Here is an 18,552-nt window from a genome sequence, read left to right as displayed (position 1 = left end):
TAAACTGCACTATATTTACAAGGCAGGTACACTTCTTGTGCCTAACCTAATGTGGGAACTTGTTATTACGGTGTACCGCAATGAAAAATCTGAATCCAAAAACATGAACCATTACAATATTAGTATTATGGTTTGAATTTTAGACACTGAATGCCCAGTAAATGCATAAGCACCGAGAGATCACAGACTTCTGTCAAGAGTTAAACATTTGTCACCGGCAAAATCAGGAAATGAAAAGTTAGCACCTAGAATGTAAATCACTGTCGAGAGCTAACATTTCATCCAGATACTTCTGTACAAACAGTAAGTAGTCCCAGAGATACACTATACTGCATTGTGTTCGCTCATCTTACTTGAGTCGCATATGAATTTAAAAGTAACATCCCATTCTTAATACATTCCACAAGGTTTAGAGGTACGTTTATGGGAATCTTTGACCATTCTTCCAGAAGAGCATTTGTGAGGTCACATACTGAGGTTGGACAAAAAGTGCCTTTCTCTCGGTCTCTGCTCTAATTAATCCCAAAATTGTTCTAGCCCATTGAGGTCAGTACTGTGTAGGCCAGACAGGTTCATTAACTACAAACTATCTCATCCATGACTTTATGGACCTTGTTTTGTGCACTAGTAAACACTCATGTTGGGGCAGGAAGGGCCCATCCTCAAATTGCATGAAATAGTCCAAAATCTCATCCTTTCATTGGAACTAAGGAGCTGATACTTTGGGCAATTCCATGCTCCTAACTTTAAGGTAACGGTTTGGCAACTGTCCTTATCTGTTCCAGCATGACTGCGAAAAGCAGGCACTTAAAACACTTAAGGAAAATCATTTTACAAGGTTGTTATCATAAAGGCACCCTTAAATCCAGATTTTAATCATTAAACTATAGACATGAAGTTCCCTTACCACAAGCTAACAAACCAATTTCCACGGAGACGTACGCCATTTTCATCATTGCCATATTTTCTAAGTGCATCATTTGTGGAGTAAGAGAGACTAAATCTAAAGCCAAGCTTAAGCTGATGGAAAACTTTTACAAGTGAGATGTTAGCACACCACAGTGTTTGAGTTCACAAAGTGTTACAGTTGTTTGGCATCCAGCTCAAACCAATGTCTCCCACATTGGTCGTGATGATCCATGCAGTCGCTGAACAATTTCCCCAAAAATATATCAGATTTCTCACCTCTATGGGTTTCTGAATGCATGTTCAGTAAGCGTGCCAATACTATACTAGTCCCTTCCAAAAGCCTTAAGAGCATAAATGACTTTCGTAAGTCAGTACCGCAGTGCAAGTGTTGATCTTCTTTTATGTCATTCCACTGTGAAATTGCTTTGACACAACCATATCAAGTGTGCAGTGACATTCAAGGGTAACGCCAACATCCATCTGGTAGGTCAATGACTTTTTTTTTCCTGGAATTGAGAATGACAGGATGATCCAGACAATCTGAGTGCGTTTTCTACCAGCCAAACCAGTAGCTTATTATTTTTCTGGTCCAAAAAAGCTCCAACAACATCGCACCAACACCCATGTAGACGTCCTATGGAATTGGGCAAGACGTTAGCTTCAAATCCAAGGAATACTCCATGACCAAATAAACTAAACTAAACTAAACACCAAGGATACCAGGTGTGTTTCCTTCATATCACAAATCTAATAACTGTAGTAAACACTGGTAAATATCAAAAGTTCTGTTTCTAATTTATTCCTACACTGTCTTCTGACACGGCACCTGCTATCACTATTCTACATATAAACTGCTTCGTGATCACAAACACATCATTGTTTACAGCAATACTTACAGAATACAGAATAACCCTGGCCAATGAACCAGCACCCAGGGAATGAGACATTCAGTATGCTTTGCATTGGACAATACGCTCTTAACATCCATCCATCCATCCATTTTCAACACCGCTTATTCTGGTTAGGGTCGCGGGGCGCTGGAGCCTATCCCAGCTGACTTCGGGCGAAAGGCGGACTACACCCTGAACTGGTCGCCAGTCAGTCGCAGGGCACATATAGACACGGACAACCATTCGCACTCACATTCACACCGTCACTGAGTGGGAACTGAACCTACGCTGCCCGCACCAAAGTCAGGCGAGTGTACTACACCATCAGTGACCCGCTCTTAACATACTGTATTTAAAAGGAAACACAAAAGCAATATGACCAAGCCTGTCCTGTTTTCATATCCTGATAAAATGCCCGTTGGACACACGACAGTCGAGCAACTCGAAAAGGTAACACCAGTGAATTCTATTGAGAATGCTTTTGAACACACTTACTGTGCCATTAAAGAAACACAAGAAAATAACGCTTGTCGTGGGAGTATTTATTGATAAGAAAAGGTTTGCAGCGCTTTTCTGTGGTTCGGTGACTAAATGAACGACGCTTGACCCACGTTATGTTGCCTGTGGGTCGATTACTCATGCCTGCAAAGTGTGGCACTTACCCATTTTCTTATACCTTTTTGCAGCTACCACACTTTAGAACATATGCTACCCCCACGTACAGAAAGTGCACGGGAATCAGAGAAATCCACATTAGTCACAGTTTAATCTTTAGGTGGATGCAAATGACGTGCTTGATTTGTCAAATAATTTATTATTCAGAATTTGTTGACTATTTAGATGTTTATCAATCATACCAACAAGTTTATGTTGCATAGTGTGCTTTTTCTTAGCATTATCTTTATGCAAGTCTTGTCAGTGTGAAGGCCTAGTGGATTTCACTAAGGGGAGAAACACATCTGGTGCACAAATAATTTCGGCCAATTAAGTTAGCTACCTAATAGGGCTGTGGTTGAAATTGAAAGAAAGAAGAACATTTCAAAAGCTCATTCCCGACAACAATCAGAAGACCAGAGTTATAGAATTAAAAAAAAAACAATTATTATTATGATTAATTATTTCTATATTATGTAACAATAAGTCTTGCGCCACAATTTTGTGAACTTGTGACAATTAGAAAATACATACCAACTTTGGATGGGTTTGTCCTTAATCAATAATATGACAAATTCAAACCTTAGAGGCTTATATCAATCAATGGAAGCGATGATAGAAGAAATGTGGAAATTTCCAATCCCATCCCATTCATTACTTTTGACAAGCTACCAAACAACCTATTCCGCTTTAAACCCAGATATATATTTCATTAATCCTCTTTCGATGCTGTTTATTAGCCTCTAACATTGCAACCAATAAACTACTTCCATCCTCCCGCAGAAGCCATACAATATTTGTCTTGTGCATATTTTCCATACTATCCGGCTGCGCCTTTGAATCCATCTATATTCTTTAGTTACGAGGGGCCGTATATCTCGCATACAGGTTGGATTAGCGAGCTGCTCCTGTGGATGCAAATGAAAGCCTGTTGTTTATCATGTTGCTGAGGCCTTCGGGGTGGTCATGACAAAGGCTAGCGAGGTTGAGCAAGTAGCCCCTGATGTTTAGCAGCTAATAAAATTAAATTGGAACATGTGGAGGCAGTTGTCGCATCTCTAGTGTTTTGGCCCTTGGATGTATCATACTCTTTGCAGCCCTATGGGGGGCACAAGCCAGTGCAAACTGTAGGCCAAGCCCGGATAAATGCAGAGGGCTGCGTCAGGAAGGGCATCAGGCTTAAAGCTTTGCCAAACAAATATGAGTGTTCATCCAAAGAATTCCATACCAGATCAGTCGTGGGCCGGGTTAACAACATCCGCCACCCACGCCGTAAACCTGCAGGGCGCCGGGGGAAGAAGAGGTGGAAAGCAGGTTCTTCAGCAGAAAAAGAAGAGGAAAGCACAGAGCCTAGAACTGAATGTGGGGACTTTGAGTGTTGAGACTATGACAGGAAAATCTCGGGAGTTGGTTGACTTGATGATTAGGAGAAAGGTTGATATATTGTGTGTCCAGGAGATGAGGTGGAAAGGCAGTAAGGCTAGACGTTTAGGGGCAGGCTTGAAAATATTTTACCATGGTGTAGATGGGAAGAGAAATGGAGTAGGGGTTATATTAAAAGAAGTGTTGGCTAAGAATGTCTTGGAGATCGAGTGATGAGAACTTGAGGGTGTTATGTATAATGTGATTAGTGGCTATGCTCCACAGGTAGGATGTGACCTAGAGGTGAAAGAGAAATTCTGGAAAGGAGCTAGACGAAGTAGTTCTGAGCATCCCAGATTGAGAGAGAGTCGTGATTGGTGCAGATTGTAATGGACATGTTGGTGAAGGAAACAGGAGTGATGAAGAAGTGATGAGTAAGTATGGCATCCAGGAAAGGAACTTGGAGGGACAGATGGTGGTAGACTTTGCAAAAAGGATGGAAATGGCTGTAGTGAACACTTTTTTCCAGAAGAGGCACGCACATAGGGTGACCTACAAGAGCGGATGTAGAAGCACGCAGGTGGATTACATCTTGTGCAGATGATGTAATCTGAAAGAGGTTACTGACTGTAAGGTAGTGGTAGGGGAGAGGGTGGCTAGACAGCATAGAATGGTGGTGTGTAAGATGACTCTGGTGGTTGGGAGGAAGATTAGGAAGACAAAGGCAGAGCAGAGAACCATGTGGCGGAAGCTGAGACAGGACGAGTGTTGTGCAGCTTTTCGTGAAGAGGTGAGACAGGCTCTCGGTGGGCAGGAGGAGCTTCCAGAAGACTGGAACACTACATTCAAGGTGATCAGAGAGGCAGGCGGGAGAGTACTTGGTGTATCTTCTGGCAGGAAAGGAGAGAAGGAGACTTGGTGGTGTAACCTCAGAGTACAGGAAATCATACCAGGAAAAAGGTTAGCTAAGAAGAAGTGGGACACTGAGAGGACCAAGGAGAGGCAAAAGGAATACATTGAGTTGCGATATAGGGCGAAGGTAGAGGTGGCAAAGGCCAAACAAGAGGCATATGATGACATGTATGCCAGGTTGGACACTAAAGAAGGAGAAAGGGATCTATACAGGTTGGCCAGACAGAGGGATAGAGATGGGAAGGATTTGCCTTGAGGATGTTGATGGAAAAGTACAGAGAAGGTCAGAATGAGCTACATTGTGTCTTTGTAGATCTAGAGAAAGCCTATGACAGAATACCCAGAGCGGAACTGTGGTACTGCATGCGGATGTCTGGAGTGGCAGAGAAGTATGTTAGAATAATACAGGACATGTACGAGGGTAGCAGAACAGTGGTGAGGTGTGCTGACAGATGAGGTTAGATTGGAATCCCCGTGGACCATGATGTTTGCAGATGACATTGTGATCTGCGGTGAAAGCAGGGAGCAGGTGGAGGAACAGTTAGAAAGATGGAGGCATGCACTGGAAAGCAAGGGAATGAAGATTAGCCGAAGTAAGACAGAATATAGGTGCATGAAAGAGAGGGGTGGTAGGGGAAGAGGCTACAGGGAGAAGAGATAGCAAGGGTGGAGGACATTAAATATTTGGGGTCAACCGTCCAGAGCAATGGTGAGGTGAGTGTGGTCAGGAAGTGAAGAACTGAATCCAAGCAGGTTGGAATGGGTGGAGGAAGGTGTCAGGTGTGTTATGCAACAGAAGAGTCTCTGCTAGGATGAAGGGCAAAATTTATAAAACAATGGTGAGAACAGCCATGATGTACGGATTAGAGACAGTGACACTGAAGAGACAACAGGAAGCAGACCTGGAGGTGGCGGAAATGAAGATGTTGAGGTTCACTCTCGGAGTGACCAGGTTGGATAAAATTAGAAATGAGCTCATCAGAGGGACAGCCAAGGTTCGATGTTTTGGAGATAAAGTTAGAGAGAGCAGACTTCGATGGTTTGGACACGTCCAGAGGAGAGAGAGTCAGTATATTTGTAGAAGGATGAGGGCAGTTGGTGTTCGAGAGGAGGATGCAGGAGATAGGCTTACATGGAAAAGGATGACGCGCTGTGGCGGCCCCTTAAGGGACAAACCCAAAGGAAAAGAAGACAAATCATCAATCCCAAACAATCTTGGACTCGTGAAGATTTTGAAAAGTGCATTGAGATGGAATTCATCATTGAATACACAGAAGAAATGTTTTTTTCCCCAATTTTTGTAAGCCTGTGCAATTCTCAGTTTCCTTTTCTTAAGTACCAGGAGAGACACCCAGTATGGTCTTACTTCTTCCTCAAGGTCTGATGTTTAAAAATGCACTTTGACTTTCACTTCCACTTAATTTGTTGAAAGTGGTTATGTCAGTTACGTTTCTATCTGTTCTAACCTCTCTGGGCACTTTCCTCTGCCATCTATGAGGCATTTATTCTTCTTATTATTTTTTTACACCCTGAACTGGTCGCCAGCCAATCGCAGGGCACATATAAACAAACAACCATTCGTACTTACATTCACACCTATGGGCAATTTACAGTCTTCAATCAACCGACCACGCATGATTTTGGGATGTGTGAGGAAACCGGAGTGCCCGGAGAAAACCCATCCAGGCACGGGGAGAACATGCAAACTCCACACAGGTGGGGCCGGGATTTGAACCCCGGTCCCCAGAACTGTGAGGCAGATGTGCTAACCAGTCGGTCACCATGCCGGGAATTGTCAACATATCCAGTAAATAGTATATACTGTGTATTCCATGACGTAATCAGTCTGCCTGATAGCAGCTGCAAAAAGGCACCTCAAGGCAATTGAGACATGATTGTCAAAGTGCGGATAAAAGAAAGAGTTTCCATCAAAATAAAGAATGATTGCGAGAAGTCATCAGAGCTGCTGTCTGTCCCTTGATTATCTGCTGTTCGGGATGGATGACCACAAAGATGTTGGCTTTCCAATCCTAACACTCACCCCCCATACAATCAACTTCATGAGACTTTGGAGCATTCTGAATAAAATAGCCCCTCTCACAGGATAAGTGACACATAATTTGATGCTGATTAAGTGTAAATAGCTGGATACTTGAGGCTCTGATTATTGTCGCCAAAGCTAGTGGTGGTGAGCCATTCCAATATATAAGCTATGCCATCTGAGAGATGAGTAGTTGTGTGGAGAACACTTAAAATGCATCCCAAGCGACACTGATTCACTGGGTAGTCAGTTGAATTGTGCCTCACATATAATGATGCACTTTAAAATATGCACATTTTAACATTTGAATATTATTAAAGAGCAAAAAAAGCTCCATACCAAGGAGGAGCTGAAATGGAAGAGAGGCAAAATTTCATCAAAAAACGTTGGCAAGTTACAAAAATGATCTAATGTTAAAAGAATAAAATTGCAATATTAGGAAAATAGTATTTATTTGTAAGTTTAATTTTAAAAGTGAATGTAAAAACAATCATCCTAACGCGGCACGATGGGGCGGCACGGTGGAAGACTGGTTAGAGCATCTGCCTCACAGTTCAATCCCGGCCCCGCCTGTATGGAGTTTGCATGTTCTCCCCGTGCCTGCGTGGGTTTTCTCCAGGCACTCCGGTTTTCTCCCACATCCCAAAAACATGCGTGGTAGGTTGATTGAGCATTGGAAACATTTCTGACATTAGCTTCTTGTATTGAAAGTTGGAACTAATTCTATCATTATTGTAAGAATTCATTTAGTAGGCTATGCATCCCTTCTTTTGTACTTTTTTGGAGAAAACTTGACAAAAATGTTGTCAAAAACAGATAATACACAACTAAGTGCCAAAATATCAATACCAAATGTCCTGGAAAACAGAACTTTGTAATTGTGCAAAAAGAGGCTTGTAAAGTAATCCTGAAGCTTCCCTGGCATTTGCACTATCATACAATAATAACGGCAAGTAAATTAAAAAACTAATGCGTATTGATTAAGTGTTCTATCCTGTCAAGTTGATGTGTAGGCAGTGATAGCCTTTAAATGTGCATACATCACCACCTCGGCTGACACTGATGACTTTGCTGCTCCAACCTTTTGGCACGTTCCCACCCACGCATCCTCAATCCTGGCTCCCCTTCCCTCCCTCCCTCCTCATGCACTCACCCCCTCCCATCTCCTCCTCTCCACAGCGTCATCATCGTGGTGATCATTTAAGGCGGTGGAGGAGCAACTTTTTGTTGCCGCTTACAAAAGGAGTCAAGTGAGGAGGAGCTGAGCCGCCGAGGGTCTTGATAAAGGGTGCTCGAGAACTCTCCTTTAGCACTGAGCAATAAGAGAGGCCTCTAATTGCTCTATTAATTAAACAAAACATTCACTGGACTTTCTACCTTATTTACAGGTAAGTTAGACATCCATCCATCCATTTTCTGAGCCGCTTCTCCTCACTAGGGTCGTGGGCGTGCTGGAGCCTATCCCAGCTAACATCGGGCAGGAGGCGGGGTACACTCTGAACTGGTTGCCAGCCAATCACAGGGCAAAGTTAGACATTACATTTCTTAATAATTTTTTTTGTTTTGTTTTTTCAAATTTACCAATAGCGTGACTTTCTCGTTTTGTTTTAATCTTAAGGCTCCCATGTGTTTGATGATTTCTAACACCTTAACCTCCTTCATGTCATGGAGCATGTCACCTTTATGCTTACTTCACTCTACTGGCAGATGGTGGGGCCATCTTAAGACACTTTTAACTGTACAGGCAGTGTCAAATAACATTTTAACATGCATGAAGAGGTGTTAAACACTATTTTGTAAAAAAAAAAAAAACTAAAGTAAAGCAAAACTAGTCACTGTTTGAGGACAGGCAGATATGGAAAGGGTAGAATAAGATGTCTGCAGAGTGATACTGTCACCTTTTTTACAGGGATTGTTGTTTAGTGTATAACAGCAAGTGTCAGCATCTGCTGGGTAACATTAATGACCAAGGTTAGCTGGGATAGGGTCCAACTCACCCACGACTGTTGGATGGATGGGTGATGGATGGATGGAGATGAATGATATTTAATGAATTGTATTACTAATTTGGTCATGGTAAAACAGACCCGTTCCTATGTCGTAGTCTGTTTAATTTCCTGTTCTATGGTGCCATCACAACAAACGCAAAAGGCTAGCTCACTAAGCTGAAGTCTTTTGTCACGTCAGTTTTGTTTCACTTTTGAGGAATAATTTTTGTCACTGCTAGTATAGTGGTCAACTCCCCTTACTGCTGTGCATGCATCTTTAGTTCAATTTGCACTCAGTGACGGTGTGCATGTGAGGGTAAATGTTTGTGTGTACTCGATGGATGGAAGGTTGGACCACACATTTTTTCTTCAAATTTTGGTTTGAGCTCCAAATTGTTCAACTTTGGAGGTTCCGCTGCAGTCTGTGAAGGGGGCAACAAACAAAGATTTCTACCATCTTTACATATGTAACCGATTTTAAAATGTGAGAGATCCCACACACAAAAAGAAAAAGAAAATCGCCATTTGTTTGCTTCCTGCTCTTATGGTGTGTGGTGTACTTGAGATGACCTCAACACAGCACACCATGCATACAGTGTATAACGATATCGCCACCGAGTCTCCTCACCCAAACCAGATGTTTGTCGTCGTACCAAGACTGACTTGTGAGAGGCAGCATGGTACCCAAGGGCATCTAGACTTCCGGAAAATACCAAGAAGAAATAGAAGAAGATAGCTTATCTAGTAACGGCATTGCAGGTGCTTCTCCTTAACATTTGACTTGTGATACTTTACACAAACACTCAACTAGTTGCTCCTCTATTTGTGTCCAGAAACAGTGGAACTTCCTAATTGGCTATTGTTCCGTTTCATGTCACAATGAAATCCGTGGCTCGGCTGACCTTGGTGTTGACAAAACACATTAAGGAGTTGCCATTTTAACATTTACATGTCTGTGAATAGCCTTATTGATCCAGGTCATTTCATTGTCAGGGCATTGAATCGATTGCAACTAGACTTCCGGTAGTCCTAGAAGACATTTTGCCTCTCATCCGAGCAGGCTTCTTCAGTTTGTACATATAGGCTGAATAGGACAGCTTTGAGTGTTTGTGTGGAAACCCAACTATTTATTCCCTACGCTCAAGGCACACCCCAACCGTGGATGATATCACTCTTTTAGGATGCATACTGACACTTGTTAAGATGCATTGAAGAGAGGCCTTTGCCTGCTAACAACAGTTGTTAGGGTGGAATCACCCATGTTAATAATCCAGTCAGTTGTAAGAATGGTTGTGGAGGCACCTGAAGACCAAAAGTGGCTGTGTAGTTTATTTGTGTGTATTCCTGGCATAAAGACAGGTCCCGGTTTTCACTTGCTGACCCAACCAAAACATATAGTGAAGGAATAACAGTTCCGGAGCCACAAATAGGGGGCAGTCAAGCCAGATGTGGCCAGGGGCAACCTATTGAGTCTCTTTGGAAGGGATGAAAAGACGACATTGTATGTGGGAAATAAGTTGTGTCATTAGCCCCCTCCTCTGTTTAGAGACACTATCTCAGCCTTAACGTAGATGGCCTCTCTCACTCCTCTTTCAAACCTTCTGTGTTATCTTATCAGAATATGAAAATGTTTGTCCTCAATAGACGTGCCGGTAGACAGCTGAATATTGACCTGAAGAGTTAGCCTGTCTGTGTTGTGACTAAATGTGCCTGTTCAGTGGTTGCTTGGTTTGCCCAATATATACATCAGTGCATTCCTCACTTCACTGGATAGCATACACAAGATTGTTTCTTTGGGTATGGGGTGTCTGGTCTTTTGGGGTGTACCAGCCTTTGTCTCAGGGTGTTTTCAGGTTTTGTTGTGATGGTTAAAACCCTTTGAGTTTCTCAGATAGACCTGATACATATGGAATGACAGTGTTGTTGTGTCTTTCCTTGCTCGGCATCCACCGTGCTCCTGTTCTTTCTGGAAAGAGTGGAACTGGCTTTACAGGCATCGAGCAAACCCAAGCTTTTGACGACATAGATAGGAAGAAATTCTGTCCAATTGTAAGTATGTATGTACCCTGCTTAAGTGAACTAAAATGTAACAGTGAATTCCAAAATTTTATGTGCTCATAAAACCAATCTTTACTGTATTTTCCCCTCCCTCTCTCAGACTTATGGTCTTTGCACTTTGTAAACTACATGGCTACTAGTGTTCCTTCTTGTTATGATGTAGACTCAATTAAAATGCCTTTCCACCATGCTAAGTTTAGTCTAGTGATGTTGCTTGCACTAAAGTGACAAGGTTAAAATAAATTGCTTGAAGGCCATTTCTCACTGTAGTGAACTTAGCTACAGTTTCCAGACATATTCATAGGTGCGTCACCACCTGACATTCTCAACAACCTGCTGAAGGACTCGATTGGTGTAATATTTTTGGTGTGGATATGAATCATGACCTGGTGTTGAATAATCCATCTGACTTTCTCTTCTAGGTGAACGTGACTCTCCAAAGATGATTCACCCTCTCCCAAATGCTGTCCTCATACAAAAAGTGTAATAGTTAAGGTGTTTCCAAGGAGTCGCTGCCATGTTGCACCATAGCTACTCATTAATTATGTCCTGATTTTGTCAGTTCAAACTTTTCCCAAACTGTTCCCAGACAAAATGCCTGAGTCAAACGTCAGCCACCTGTTGACGGTCCCTGCTGCTGGCAAGTTGGATCATTACACGGACAACTACGACGTGGACTATGGCACTCCCCCCGACGAAATCCCAGATACCACACAGGGCCTGGCTTTCTTCGTCGCCACCATCATCATTGGGGTGGTCCTCGTCTGCATCATGCTGGTGTGCGGCTTGGGAAACTTCATCTTCATTGCCATGTTGATGCGCTACAAGAAGCTGCGCAACCTCACCAACCTGCTCATCGCCAACTTGGCCATCTCGGACTTCCTGGTGGCGGTGGTGTGCTGTCCCTTTCTGGTAGACTACTATGTGGTCAAACAGCTGTCGTGGGATCATGGGTTGGTGCTGTGTGCGTCGGTCAACTATCTCCGCACCGTATCGCTCTACGTGTCCACAAACGCCTTGCTCGCTATTGCGGTGGACAGGTAAGGACTTTGGGAAATGTCCATGTCAATCAAAGCTAATGGATTTATCGTCTCTTCTGATATTTTTTGTATGCAGAACACCGGTTACAATTGTGTTTTTAAATATTGTGTGTTAGGAGCGGTACATGAAATCTAATAATGAGCCAAAAATGGTGTCTCTCTTTCCGTTTTCAAAAAAACTTGAATTTGTGTTGCAACTAGGAGTGTGAAATTATTGCCTTGTCCTTTCAATGATACTTTTTGGCCAGAAACATCTATATAACTGTCACTTACCTCGTTACACATTAAGCATACAACAACTTCACGAAAGGACATAATAATCATGGCGCTGCCAATGAATAAAACTATGACATAATAATACTTGTTGTCAGAGGTTGCTTGGCCACTCATCATCACGTCAACTGTAAGACAGCGACAGTATCAATATTGGAGTTAATTTTGATTAATTCATCAACTAAAAAATGGCATGTTTTAAAAAAGTAACATGGCTGTGGCTCAGTTGATAGAGCGGGTCATCCAGTGACTGAAGGGTCGCTGGTTCGAATCCTGGCTCTGACTGTCTGTATGTCGAAGTGTCCTTGGGCAAGACACTGAACCCTAATTTGCTCCCAGTGGGCCTGGCAGCGCCTTGCATGTCAGCAGCCGCCCATTAGTGTATGAATGTGTGTGTGAGAATGGGTGAATGTGAGGCTTTGTAAAGCACTTTGGGCATTGTGATGGTGTAGAATGTACAATGCTATATAAGTGCAGTCCATTTACCTTTTTACCATTTAATCATGTCTATTTCTGCACTCTCAGCGACACGGTACTTTTTAGTGCCGTTATTCCTGGACCACTGATGCCCAAAATGCACATCAGCTCACCAGAACGTTAGGTTCAACGACATAATGGATGTAGTTTATTTTGAAAAAAACCCCACCAACAACAAACTGCCCCCAAAAGCACAGTTGTGTGCAAATTATCCAACAAAGACTTCATGGCTAGGCTATTACTTTCATGAAAAATATGATGTAGAGAGCACGGACACAGGTAATGTTAGCGTCAGACATTCTAGTACAAGCAAGTGTGTGTCAGTAACTGGCAGAAAAAGGAAAAGAATTACTTAGAGTTATTGAGAGGTCAATGGGGTTGTTCTTACTAAATCACACAACAATATTTGTCACACTGCTCAGGATAAAGTGCTTCAAAAGCTTCAATGTAAGGAACTTATTATGACCGAATTAATGGATTTATGAGTCAGAGCGTTGTGAACATTGTCTACCAAAAATGCAGTATGAAATCATATTCCTGTGATTACACTTTGTTAAAAAAAAAATTGCACTAATCAGTTTGTGCAACAACATTGTCATTGAATTGTGTTGTTTGAGTTTACATATTTGTATTGAACATGTTTAATTATGTCAACTATTATATTCAATTAAATAAGATCAATTGTGATTAATCAATTACAAAGCTTCTCATTATTATTATTTTTTAATGAGTCCCACCGCTTGATACAGTATACTGTAAAACGAAATATTTTGTCGCAACCCTTGATGCAACTGTAATTCACCAACTTTACCACGAGGAGGACGTCCAGTGATTTTTGCTGGGCTTGTCTTCGATCTCGCATTACTAGCTGCGTTGTGTCCGTGTTCTCTCCTCGTCTTCCCATATGATAATGCCTTTCTCCAGCAGTTCAAGAAAGATTTATGCTGAAAACTCGAAATGTCGTTAAAAAAGCGCTCACTCTTATGCTGTATCTTCATTTGGACAGACACAGTTGCAATTGTCTTTTAATGAAGCACACAGTAAGTTGTTTATACATTAAAACATAATAAGCAGGACATACAGTAATCACTCTTGCTGCTTTGCAAAATAAGATGACGGATGATTCGTTAAAAACTAATTTAAACTTGTCATGTAAATTAGTGGATTCTGTAAAGCACTGGGGTTTCCTCCACAGTTATTTGAGACAAGTATTTTGCCTTCCAACCAAGTCAGTAATGTATGTTTCATATTTGTGAGCACTGAATTATCCTGAACAAATGTATTATTCATTTGAACAGTACACGAGCAGACCCACATTCTCTGTGGTCCGTTACACAGAAAATTATGTTGATGTCATTTTTGAACAAACAGTCATAAATAATACATATTTCAAGGATAAAGTGCAATCCAGCTGCGTTGATTCAATGGCGCATGCTGGCTGACTGTGGAGAGCAAAACTGTTAAGCAAGTGTCTGTACCATTTAGAATTTGTGTGTTAAGTGTGTTTGTATCCTTTTAGTCGTAGTCTCGTGACAGCCTCCTTAAATTATTGAATGGACTGCTCCATTTCAAATACTTTTACTCTGAAAGGACCAGTTTAATGTCGAGGACATGTCCCTAAGCCCTTATAAAGTGGACTGTAATATAAGAGCCGTAACCAGTTTCCTTGATAGTTTACATGGCTGACTTTCATGCAGCCGCTCAATGACCATAGGTATGAACCGTGGTCTGTCGACACTATGTGTCCAACTGACTGGCGACCAATCCAGAGGGTAACCTGCCTTTTCCACAAACTCAGCTGAAATAAGCCCCCCCCCCCAGACGTCTGTCAACCAGTAGTGGATAAGTGGTACAAAGTGTTTCACCAGCAAGAATTGACGCAGCAGATGGTTAGTTTTTTTTACTCCCACAAATTGATCTTGGAAAGAAACAAAAGGATGGTTAAATGATAATAGCTGCAAAAGGTTCTGTCATATTCCCTCCAATCTAGCCAATTGGTTGACTTTCTTTCTGTCAAGAAAGTCATTGCTATTTAATAACGGCAGGTTGTGCAGCTCTGATAAAACTGCTTCTATGACAGCAGCCAAGGGTGTATGTTGCAGTTGATTCCCACTGTTGGCACCAACACTGTAGTCCCCTCAAAGAATGGAAACAGTTTTTTTATGGGTTTACCCGATCCAATGCCTCATCAACTTAACATTGTCCCTTTTCTCAGGTACACGGCCATTGTACATCCTTTGAAGCCTCGAATGAAGTACGAAACAGCCTACTGCCTGATCACCGGAGTCTGGATTATTCCCATTCTCATCTCAATTCCCTCGGCTTACTTTGCCTCAGAGACTATGTACCCTCACGGAGGCACCACGTCAACTACTCACAAAGTCTTCTGCGCTCAGATCTGGCCCGTTGACCAACAGGCCTACTACCGCTCCTACTTTTTGTTAGTATTCGTCGTGGAGTTCGTCGGACCCGTGATCGTCATGGCGATGTGTTATACGCAAATTTCTCGCGAGCTCTGGTTCAAGAATGTGCCTGGTTTCCAGACAGAGCAGATAAGGAAGCGGCTGCGCTGCCGCCGTAAAACCGTGGTGGTCCTCATCGGAATCTTAATGGCATACATCCTGTGCTGGGCTCCTTACTACGGCTTCACGATCCTTCGGGACTTCCACCCGACGCTAATCTCCCGGCAGAAGAATTCCCTGGTGGTCTTCTACATCATCGAATGCCTTGCAATGAGTAACAGCATGATCAATACCTTCTGCTTTGTCAGTGTCAAGAACAACACTGTCAAGTATCTGAAGAAGATTGTGCTGGTGCGATGGAGGTCAACATACGCCCCCAGTAGGACTGTGGATGAAATGGATTTAAGGACCTCATCCTTGCCTATCACAGAGGAGATTGAATGCATTCATCTGAGGTAAACACGGTCACTCAAATCGGGATTGCTAATGTGTCGAATGGACTTTGAATCAATGAGGAGCCCTAATTATGTTTCACAGGTTTTACTGTAAAAGCACAAGAGAGGATAAATGCTGCACATAGGTTATGAAGAAAACGAGTAGGCTAAAGGAAAACCAAAGAATTTATTGGGAAATCCTGCGAACACTTGGGCATATGTGATCATCAGCATCACTGTTCTTGCTAAAATTCCCTGGAGACGTTCTCTGAAAAATGCTCAATTCTGCCACAACAAATTCCACAAATATGACCAAAAAACTGCTCTTAAAATGTTTTTTCCCCCCTCAATATTAGCATAAGTAGCATTACGTTTTTCACCCCTGTAATGTACAAAATGTTGGTTTTCCTGCTAAATTCTTCTTATTGTATAATATAATACTACCTACCTATAGTATATGAAGAGCATCTTAAATGTTTGTTTGTTGTTTATGAATTTCAAAGACCTATACAGTGCGGCAGTGTCTCCCAACCATTATTAAGCCACCAAAAAAATGTGACAAAAGTACATACAGTATATTGAAATAATGATGATCTCGTCACAGTTTAAATTTTACTTTACTCCGAAGTCTGGGCCTGTATAGAAAAACTATTATTGTTTTGTATGAGTGGTAACAGGCGGATACACACGTGAATTGCACCTTGTGCCTTCTAGTGGAAGAGCATTTATTTTTTCCCACCTGCCACTATACTTACTGTATGTTGCTGACATATTATATAGATGAACAAAGTTATATTATTTGTAGTAAATAATCAGGCAGATCTGATGATCTGTCACAGCACCCTAATGTGCTGCGGCACAGTGGTTGGGAACCATTCAATAATTATTTGTAAATGTAAAAAAAATAAATTCAAAAAATGAAGACACATGGTTCAAAGTGTTTTTGGCGGTTCTGTTGACTTGATTTCACAGTCAAAGTAATCCCTATTCAGGCTGTGAGAATAATATTGATGTCGTTGTGCCATATACAGTCTTAACTGTAAACTGCGCATTGTGAAATGAAGCTGTATTACATGGATGACTTGCATATAAGAGATAATCCGCACAGTATTGCTTCTTAATAGAGGTTCAGTATGTGATGTTCTCTGAATTGTCATGTTGCAAAGTCCTACCCTTATAGTATGATTATTGCGCAGTACCATTTTGTGAAGTGTTTGCTGTTAAATTGGTTTTCTATAACGCTTGTGACAGTAAAGACTATGTTGCCGTTGTTGCTTACCCTTTAGATGACATTAAACACAACATTTCATTGTGTTCACATGACTCCAATAAACAATGGGAAAGAGCAGCATGTTCCTACTGGGATTGTAAATCTATTTTAATTTGAAATGTATTTGTGTTCCCTTGTTTTGAATCTGGAACAGAGAGCTCTCTTTGTCACTCTGGCAAACACATACAGCCATATTAATTGAACTGAAAAAAAAGAAGTACGCTGTCAGTAATAATAGTACACTTGGATATCAGTGCCGTCCCACAATCTTTGCGAACCACTGCTCCCCAGACTCTCCAAGCCTCCCATTTCAAGCCACTGTACTCCAACTTATAATTGAATAGAAATGTATATTTTTTAATAATATGAAAATGTAAACCACAGTGTTAGATATCCTCAAATGTTGACATTCATTGTAACACACACCGTACTGCAAATAAAAGCCAGCTTAGTTATTGGTTAGCAAAATAAGGCACCTTTTTCTTTAGACAAACTGACCAATGAAAACTTGTTAGAAAAAGAAACAAAGCACTGAGCTCATAAAATATTTGACAAACTAAACATACATTAGCATGGTCTAGCGGCCACACAGTAGCTGCTAACTTGTGCAAAACAGTCCCTTTGTAACACAGGAGTAATAATTCCAACTGGATATCAGCATCTAGCTCCAATTGTAATATAAATAAAGGCCTTGTCTCAAATAGATGCCACCTTCAAATAAAAATTGTTGAGTGTTGATATAACAAAGCTTATAAACTTCACTTCCACCTGAGGACTGCATTGCCTTCCACAGGATGGAATCTCCATTTAGCTTTGCTGCACCGCTGACCATTGTTACCAAGTGACCCACTGCTATTTCCAAGACCCCTTACCTTAGCGTCAGTGAGGAAGGACAACAGGTTGCCAGGTTTAACTGTGAGAAAAAAATTATAGTACATACTGTATTTATTGTGTTGGTCAAATTCATAATTCATTTTGTGTGGCCTTTTCAATATTGTTCATGTTGAGTGTTATCCAATATGACATTGGTTTTCTTGCCTGCTGGCTGCTTGTGCATTTATTTGTCATTCATTTAGATATACTGCTGCCCCAGATTTTTAATGAGGTCAATTTAAGCAAAGTACAACATATGTACTGCTGTAAACATGACAAAAGCAATAGCAATGTGCCTTTAGAAATTTTCCGCATTTAAACACAGCAGGAAAACATGCATGTATACTTGACCGTCTCCATTTTATGAATAAAACAGCATGTTAAACACATTTTCTAGAATGAGTTGGAAAACAACATTAAGTGTGTAGAAGGTATACATAATGATGCATCATTGTATTTGCCTATTCATGACTTTGTTTATGAAAATAGTCCTGGTCAGACTTCCAGCTGACTGTAGTAGTAGTGTAATGTAACTGAGACAGTATTTTTTTAAATTCTGAATAATTTTCCCATTTCCCATGATCCAAATTTCCTAAAAAATAAATAAATAATAATATATGTATATTAATCAGTGTTCTTCTTGTCTAAACCTCTGCTGGTATACAGTATTATTACAATAAATGTTATGATAATAAAGAACATATCATGGGGGGAAATCACACACACATACAAATCACCAATAACTGTCTTATTTTTACATAAAATAAAGGAAGGAAAGGAAATAATAAATAATGAAAAATTATATATCATTATTTATAATAGAATCATATCCTTAAATACTATTACAATAAATACACAACAATGTCTTGAAATTTCTCTGCATGTCTATTATTGCCCATAGTGGTCAAC

General features: G+C 41.1%; 1 protein-coding gene across 1 annotated transcript; it reads left to right on the top strand.

Moving 5' to 3' along the window:
• The first annotated feature begins 10,667 nt into the window (after positions 1-10,667).
• prokr1b (prokineticin receptor 1b) lies at positions 10,668-18,213 on the top strand. Its single transcript, XM_061790304.1, has 3 exons — positions 10,668-10,805; positions 11,346-11,854; positions 14,820-18,213. Exons 1-3 carry the CDS (start codon positions 10,668-10,670, stop codon positions 15,523-15,525), a joined length of 1,353 nt encoding a protein of 450 aa, XP_061646288.1. The 3' UTR covers positions 15,526-18,213.
• Positions 18,214-18,552: the final 339 nt, after the last annotated feature.

The sequence above is a fragment of the Phyllopteryx taeniolatus genome, chromosome 11 (assembly GCF_024500385.1).
Source record: "Phyllopteryx taeniolatus isolate TA_2022b chromosome 11, UOR_Ptae_1.2, whole genome shotgun sequence".
Classification (NCBI taxonomy): domain Eukaryota; kingdom Metazoa; phylum Chordata; class Actinopteri; order Syngnathiformes; family Syngnathidae; genus Phyllopteryx; species Phyllopteryx taeniolatus.
This window is presented reverse-complemented; position numbering and strand designations above follow the sequence as displayed.